This window comes from Scardinius erythrophthalmus (assembly GCF_964197995.2).
Source record: "Scardinius erythrophthalmus genome assembly, chromosome: 10".
NCBI lineage: Eukaryota > Metazoa > Chordata > Actinopteri > Cypriniformes > Leuciscidae > Scardinius > Scardinius erythrophthalmus.
The window spans coordinates 12,175,996-12,184,387 of record NC_138230.1 but is presented as its reverse complement, the minus strand read 5'-3'; the positions used below and the strand labels follow the sequence as shown (position 1 = coordinate 12,184,387).

General features: G+C 35.2%; 1 protein-coding gene across 1 annotated transcript; it reads right to left on the bottom strand.

Annotated features, from left to right (window-relative positions):
• Positions 1–2,862: 2,862 nt before the first annotated feature.
• ft1 (alpha(1,3)fucosyltransferase gene 1) lies at positions 2,863–4,746 on the bottom strand. The gene has a single exon (XM_081376449.1). The coding sequence runs from the start codon at positions 4,679–4,681 to the stop codon at positions 3,560–3,562; it is 1,122 nt and encodes a 373-aa protein (XP_081232575.1). The 5' UTR covers positions 4,682–4,746; the 3' UTR covers positions 2,863–3,559.
• Positions 4,747–8,392: the final 3,646 nt, after the last annotated feature.

Below are 8,392 nucleotides of genomic sequence, written 5' to 3'. Positions count from 1 at the left end.
TGGGAAAAACTTTATATAGCCTATGTTTTGTTTTTAATATTATTTTTGAATTAGTTTGTTTACAATTTTAATAACCAACATGTTATCGAATTATATTTTGTTCATTTCAGTTCCCCTTTAAGGTGGAATAAGAAGAATAAGAAGCTTGATTCAGCCTCGTGGTCTACATATTAGAACTTATTAGAAAACAGGAATCTTTAAACATGCCATTAAACATTTTATTTGCTCTTTGTACCAAATAATGCGAACATTGGACAACAAATCCCGTTAAAAAAATTAAACACAAAAAACGGTCATGCTTTAGAATTTAAAATCAGCTGCTTGCGAGCGGGCGGGTGGGGGCGCCGTGAGCGCTGAGAGAGCAGGTACGAGTCGAAAAAGATGGATAAAGCAAAAAAGCTGTTGGGCCAGTCGGGTCAGTCAGGGGCTAAATATAGAAAATGAAAGGGGGCGGCAGCAGCTAAATAAGTGGATGGTGAAAGGCGACAGGTAGGATTTACAGTGTGACGTCTGTGCTTGGAGGCTTGCAAATATTCATGTCAAATTTAACACACGCAAGATTTGGTTTCCATAGCGTCCAGGCACTTGTTGTGTTACAGCCATAGAGCACAGCAAGCAGCGCTCTGAAGTGTGGCTGAAAAAGCCCGGTAAAACTTTAAATAACCATTGAATTGTTGCTGGCTGCATATACCCCTCTGACACTGGAAAATCATGTTTTTTAAAAATATAACTGGCAGCTGTTGTTGCCAGAATAATTCTGTTAAAAAAATACAGTAAAAACATAAACAACTTTACAGAACAATAATGATGTTAGTGCACCTGTCGCTCATATCATTTTGTTATTTCAGAACTAAAAGTCACATAAAGATCAGGGAAAGATACCATGGTTGTATCTTTCAACAATGAACAATCATGACAACAAAAAGAAAACATAAATATCATGGGTCTGTGTACATCATAATATAATACACGAGAAAAAAGTACAATGACAAGGTTAAATATCTTTGAATAATTCATCATAATACATAAAGGATTTTTTTGTTGGCTATTTGTAAGCCTGAGGGATAAAACGATTTTTACATATAAAAAGAAGACATTAAAAACACATTCAAGAGATGCAGATTTCGGGGTTTCGTAATAAAAAAATAATATCTTTAAGGATAAAAATATAGGTCACATTAAAAATATAAGAACTTCAGTCAACCCACAATTTATTGGTTATACTACAATCACAAAATAAATGGGCAGCTGTTTCTTCAACAAGACCACAAAATGAGCAAGTTTCATCAATATCAAAATATTTACAGATAGATGAATTAAACCTGTCGCTCATATCTTTTAGGTTGTTGCGCTTGTGATAACGTCGTACGTCACATAACGCCAACATGGCGGATGATGTACGGATCGCGTTCATACTTAACGATATCAGGTTATAAAGTACCTACTCTTTTAGCGCTCGTTAAGTAGGCTAAGTACTTATTGAAATTAAGTACCTACTCGGTGAGTATACGGTTTCGGACGCAGCCAATGTATGCAGAAGTTGTAACACTTCCTGTTTCCCTTTCTTTCGCCATAAATTCGTTTCAAAGCCATGGCCAAACTGTTCGAGATATCAAAAAGCCATCCTCAATTTAGCATCCTCAATGTATTGGCTTCATGCTAACCGGGTTTGGTGGCAATTATGAATTGCCTAGGAGGAGTATATCAAATTCCTTTCAGAGCATGGGCCCTAAATAATCTTTAGGAAAACAATTGGGCCCTCTGCACATATATTTTATAATTGTGGCTTCATACTTTTTGTGGCCACTGAATGTGATAATTTGTAATGATGTGAAATTGCGTAATATGATTCATGTGGTAAAAAAAATTCTGGTCACTCATGATTACATTTAATTAGAGAGAGAACATCCAAAAAAGATTAGTTTTAAGAAATCATCCCTAATTGGTCCTATGATTCATGGTTTGTGTTCAATAAAGGTTGTCATCCCGATATGACACGTTTCTGTTTTGTTCTGTTTTTGTTTAGCACTTCATTGTGTTGTATGGACTGGAACATACAGTACCCTGACAATATGTACAATGAAGGTTCTCTTATTGTACAAACCAGTTTTATGAGAAAGACAATAACTATTCATTTCACAGTTTCAAACGGAACTTGAACCACTTGGCTTCTAAACTTCTAAACTTGTCTGTCAATCATGTTTTTTCAGATGTTACCCAAGATAATTCTCTTTCTTTCCAGTCTTCACATTATTCTTAATCCAGAGTGGCAACTGGCGAGGCACTTCTCAAACGAGCCTATTGAGAAACGGCCTTAGTAAACGTTAGGAAGTGACAGGAGCAGCAAGAGCAGACAATGTGAATCTGGGGGAAGAATACTGGTATCAGTAGGCTGTGTCAGTTTATTAAACTTCATATTTTTTAATAAAGTACTTCTTACTAACAATCTTTTTTATTCATGTTTGTAAAGTTACATCAAAAACAGCTTTAACTCGTGCCATCTCGTCTGTCAGATATTTCATAGATGCAAACTCGATCCTCACCTTTCGGTGAAAATCCACCTTTTTGAGAACGGAATAGGTCACCTTAAGGAGTTTTTGCTGCAAAGTACTCATCTGGATCGTTGGTCTGATTGGTTGAAGGACTATCCAGTTGCGTACAGAATCATTTGAACTATGCCCATTGATCACAGCTCTTGTGCAGTAGAAAATACATAGCAGACTCCCCAGACTAATGTTCAATCTTAAAAGATTGAGCTCGGTCTGGAGATAGCCAGACTAATCTAATCAGTCAATATTGTCTTAAATAGCCTGTGCATAGCAATTCATCTTTTATAACGTGAGATTTTGGATGAATCTTGATTCAATCTTGATTTTGGTAAAAAAAAAAAAAAAAGTTTCATTAAAAGTGAGTCTTGGACATACAAGGTAATAAAAAACAATTTAAAAAAACCCTGTGTGTGACCATGACAGCTAATAACACCTGTCAAATGGGAGTAAAAATCAACTGTGGAGGGTAACAATGTCGAATCACTAGGCAATTTGGTGGCAGCCACAGCAGCCATTTTTTTTTTACACAGTACTGTTTTTTTTTACGGTAAAGTTCAGGTGACCACATAGACGTTTTTTTTAATACAATACATTTCAAAAAATTTTTTACATTGCGTATAATTCCCACAGGATTAAGCAGTCTATCGATCTCTCTCCAATAATTGCATTAGCTCTAAAATTACATTTTGGAATTAGCAACAGAAACTTGGGATGAGATACATAAGAAATTATTACACACAAGAGCATTTTAAGGACAAAAACCTGACAAATGTCTTGAAATAAAACATAACCATAGTACAAGCAGAATATTTATTACATTATGCAGAAAAAAAAACATTAAAAATTTTGATTTTGTTTTTTGAACCATTTTAACCCCTGCCCCAAACAGGTATAAAAGAACATAATTTTCCATTAATTTATAATGGTTTGTGTACGTAATGGTAAATTTAACGTTTATTTACTCATGACTTGCCGCCGCTGGTCAGTCAGCATTGTCTTAAAATGCCCCTCTAACCCCAGTACCAGCTGTTAATATCTTTGACCACACTGTATTGCTTATTCCTTCTAATATGATCACAAATCCGACAGGCATGGTCAATACCGAATGGTGTTCCCTTTGAAACAAAATGCTCTCTCCAGGTGAAGTACTGCCTGTACAGGTCGTCGTTTTGGTCCAATAGTTTCAGATGATCAGCCAGTTCTTTTGGGGATGGAAAGTCATCCACATGGATGAAGGCTTCACTTGGTATGAACTGCTCATAGTTCTCTCTCGGTGGGCCAATAACGACAGGAACGGTACCAATCGCAAGAGGCTTGAACAGCTTCTCAGTCATGTAGTCTCTATGAATGGAATTCTCAAACGACAAGTAGAATTTGCAACTGCTCATCAAATTCATATAATCATCATCATTAATTCGTTTGTTGAATTGTCCTCCATGGCCTTCCACATGAATGTATTTCACTAACTCATTATAGTATTGTGAACGCCTAAAGTTTGGATTATAGTGACTTACTACCCAGCAAACTAATTTATCCTTCTTTGGGATAGTATATTTTTTCTCTTCCTCTGTGGCCTCTATGAGCCGACCGTAAGGTATTGGAATATCTGAATCCCGGCGGTAACTTGAAGTCAGATTAAACAGATCCTTTAGCAGGGGATGTGAAGCTGAATTAGTTGGAGACTCCATATTCCACCATATCCACTTCTGGAGGGCAGGTCGTGGAAGTTTCGGCATGTTGGATAAATCCCCATATATATCTCTATGATGAAACATAACCCCGTGTGCTTGGTTAAACAGATTTCTGTCATCTGTTAAACGACAGCCATGGATATTGAAAGCCGAACTGCAGGGTCCAAAGCCAAAACTAACACCAAAAGGCCACATCCAGATCAATATAATGGTTTCTGGTTCTTCTTTCTTGGCACTAGTTAAGGGTTTTGATGCAGATGTTGTCATCAGGTGTTTATCCGCACTGATATTCACAGTGCATGTGAGGTTCTGCATCTTAAGAACACTGAGGCATGTTTTTGTGCTGATGTTATTTATCTGGCCTTGATCAGCAGGGCATTTGAACAAGTTTATGGTTGAATATTTGAATTCCGGTGGTGTGAGGTAGAACAAATAGAACATAAAACATGACAACAAAAGCAAGGCAATTATAATGCTCCGAGTGGTTTTTGAAGCAGTTGTTGTTGACGTCATTTTATGTTGACATTCACTAATGCAGGGAAGAAGATAGAGAATGCATCAATAATTGGCTTAAAATATCATAAAATAAGCTTTAAAATACATAAATGGTCAAATGTTTTTTATGGGAAAATGTTCCAGTCTGTCTGTAAGTACAATGTTTATTTATAGTGAAAATATTTATTATATTTTACTTTTCCTTGTATGCCTGTGGAATGTTATTTAGCATTTTAATATCTGGTTTGTGTCTTAATAATAAAAAGTCTCTTTTAATACAATTTAAGGTTCATGACATGAAAAATCGCATGTTTCCTTGATCTTTTGACATGCAGGTTTCATAGCTTAAAGCATCCTCCTCATTATAAACAAAGCATTTATTTAATCAACTTTATAACTCACAATTGCAACTTTTATCACGCAATTCTGAGATAAAAAGAATTGCGTGATACAAAGTCGCAATCGTGTGTTAAAAAGTCAACTGCGTAATATAAAGTCTCAGTTGCGTGTTATAAAGTCAGAATTGTGAGTTTATTTCTGACTTTATAACACGCAATTGCGACTTTATATCACGCAATTCTGACTTTATATCTCAATCACAATTCTGAGAAATAAAGTTAGAACTGCGAGATTTAAACTCGCAATTGTGACATAAAAAGTCTAAATTTTCTTGCAATGTTTTATTCTGTGGCAGAAACAAGCTTCCATACTAATGGAGAGTATGGTACCCATACTACATGGGTAATGTAGTTTTCCAGAGAGCGCCGGCGGTAACAAACAGCGTGTACAAGCGATACAGTAAACAACAGAACTACAGCAAACTACGGTAACTCAAATAGCTCAAAATACACAGCACGTTTTTTTTTTCTTCTCGTGGTGACTCCCTGCATTCCAAATGGCAGAATGTTATGTAGTTTAAAAGTAATAGTTTTTATTGTGGATCATTTTTTAATTTAAAATTAATGAATGAATGATTTAAGTAATAATTGATATGCTATATTAGACATTTTTGATGTAGAAATCCGTTTTGAAATTTCAAAACACTGTTAATTACAATAATTAGCTGAAAGAAATATTGTTAAAAAAGGAACATTTGACGTGTTTTCAAGGCCTTTTTGCATTCATTCAAAATAGTGTCTCAAGACATGCAGGAACCAGGTGGCGTTTTGCGGTATTTCAGAGGTTAAGTAATAACAGTTGTTTTATAATCAGCCATGAGATTCTACTTTGAATTAACACATATAGAGAGGAAAATAGTCAGTAAATAACTTCATAATATCAGTTATCAATATCATAAACTTCATAATAATATCTATATAATATCTGTTTTTCATTCAGTGTCAATTGGAACTAGTACGTGTTTTGTTATGTAGACACATTTTTTGATTTTACATCTTTTTTGATGCCACTGTATGTAAAAGAGCGATCGGTCCATAACAAAGATCCAAAAGAACTGAAGTATTCTTTTGAAGTAATTCAGAAGATGGATCTTGGTGGTACCTTCTCTGCAAGAGTGCTGTCACTGAAGTTTAAATTTTGCTAAATGGACAAAGCCATTTTGCAAATGTCATGGCAACATTTGAATGACATTCCTCCACTGGACACGGTTTCTTTTATACTTTAATGACTAAAAAAAGCAATACTGCTCTATGTCAATGTATTGATTAATGTTGTTAAGTATTAATTGGTTTCAGCCTTTGCTTTAAAGGGATAGTTCAACCATAAATGAAAATTCTGTCATCATTTACTCACCCTCTAGTTGTTCCAAACCTGTATGAGTTTCTTTCTACTGCTGAACACAAAAGAAGACATTGTGAAGAATGTTACCAACTAAATAGTGTACAGTAGCCATTGACTGCCATAGTATTTTAAGGCTAACGTCAACTGTTTGGTCACCAGCATTCTTCAAAATACCTTCTTTTGTGTTCAATTTAAGGGTAAATAAATGATGACTGGCTTTTCATTTTTGGGTGAATTAAACCTTCTGGCTAATGTTCTTTAACATGCATTGGTATGTACCATGCATTGAGTTAACAAATTTAAGACTTGGTGTTGGTAAATGTCATTGTTGTGCATCGGGCACAAACTGTTTAAATAAAAATAAAAAAAGTTATCTGACTCATGTTATGGTCTGTCTCTTCTTAAACTACTTGAATAATATATAATTCATCAAGATAGGCCTATAGATACAGGTGAAACTCGAAAAAATAGAATATCGTGCAAAAGTTATAATTTTGATGATTATGGCTTACAGCTTATGAAAACCCCAAATTCAAAATCTCAGAAAATTAGAATATTACATGAAATCAATAAAAAAAAGGTTTTTAAATACAGAAATGTCAGCCCTCTGAAAAGTATAATCATGCGTATGTATATAGTTATGTATACTATATTAGTTTCACCTTTTAATTTGAATTACTGAAATACACAAACTTTTGCACGATATTCAAATTTTTCAAGTTTCACCTAATAGGCCCATTTGTGTTCAGCCAACTAAAAATACTTTGTTCTGTAAATCATTAGGTAAACATGACTATTTATGTTGTGGCAATTTATGATTTTAACGTAATCTTTTAGTGGGTGTTGAAAACCTTACAATAGCTAGTGGGTGCTGATACTGGTTGCAAGGGCTTTTTGTTTTGAACATTGGGCCGTTGAAGTGTCATGTCATCTCTTGGAAAACCTGAAAGACAGGTTTTTCTTCATCTCTGTCATTATTAGCAGAACACATTTTAAACATTTTACAGAAACCAATTGTTTAGTCAATAATTCAAGAAGGTCCATATTTCAAAGCTCTTAAAGGAGAACTCCGGTCAATTTTAACATTGAGCTAATTTTTTTGTACATTTGGAGTGCTGTCAATACAGAGAACAACGACAAAAATCGGCGTTGCCTACACCGTTATCCTCTTTTTAAAATGTGCACCCTATTGACTTCAATGGGGCAAGTTTTAAACCTGCTTTTTAGCCTCTTAACATCCTTGATGTGTCATTACAAGTGCACAGGTCATGTGAGTGATTCCTTCGGGGTGAACGCGGGTCAATCTGACTGCAGTAGATGTGAAAGATATTAATAAAAATGATGTTTATTCAGCCAGCGCACATACCTGTATTTACATCCTGTTTTCGGTCAAAGTCCATAGTAATCGATTGTCGAGTTTACGCGCATTGGTTTAGTACCTATGATCATGCGCGTGAACTCGATAATCGATTACTATGGACTTTGACCGAAAACAGGATGTAAATACAGGTATGTGCGCTGGCTGAATAAACATCATTTTTATTCAAATCTTTCACATCTACTGCAGTCAGATTGACCCGCGTTCACTCCTAAGGAATCACTCACATGACCTGTGCACTTGTAATGACACATCAAGGATGTTAAGAGGCTAAAAGCAGGTTTAAAACTTGCCCCATTGAAGTCAACAGGGTGCAAATTTTAGTGCAAATTTTAAAAAGAGGATAACACGGTGTAGGCAACACCGATTTTTGTCGTTGTTCTCTGTATTGACAGCACTCCAAATGTACAAAAAAGTGAGCTCAATGTTAAAATTGACCGGAGTTCTCCTTTAACTTGTGCTTGGCCTTATGAAAAGTAACATAGCTCTTGTATCTATTAACTATAGCTCTTGTAACTATTGTTAACTATCCACCTTCA

Bases quoted from the DNA above. Each gene is read 5' to 3' on its own strand.
- ft1 (XM_081376449.1), bottom strand. From the start codon at position 4,681: ATGTTCTATTTGTTCTACCTCACACCACCGGAATTCAAATATTCAACC.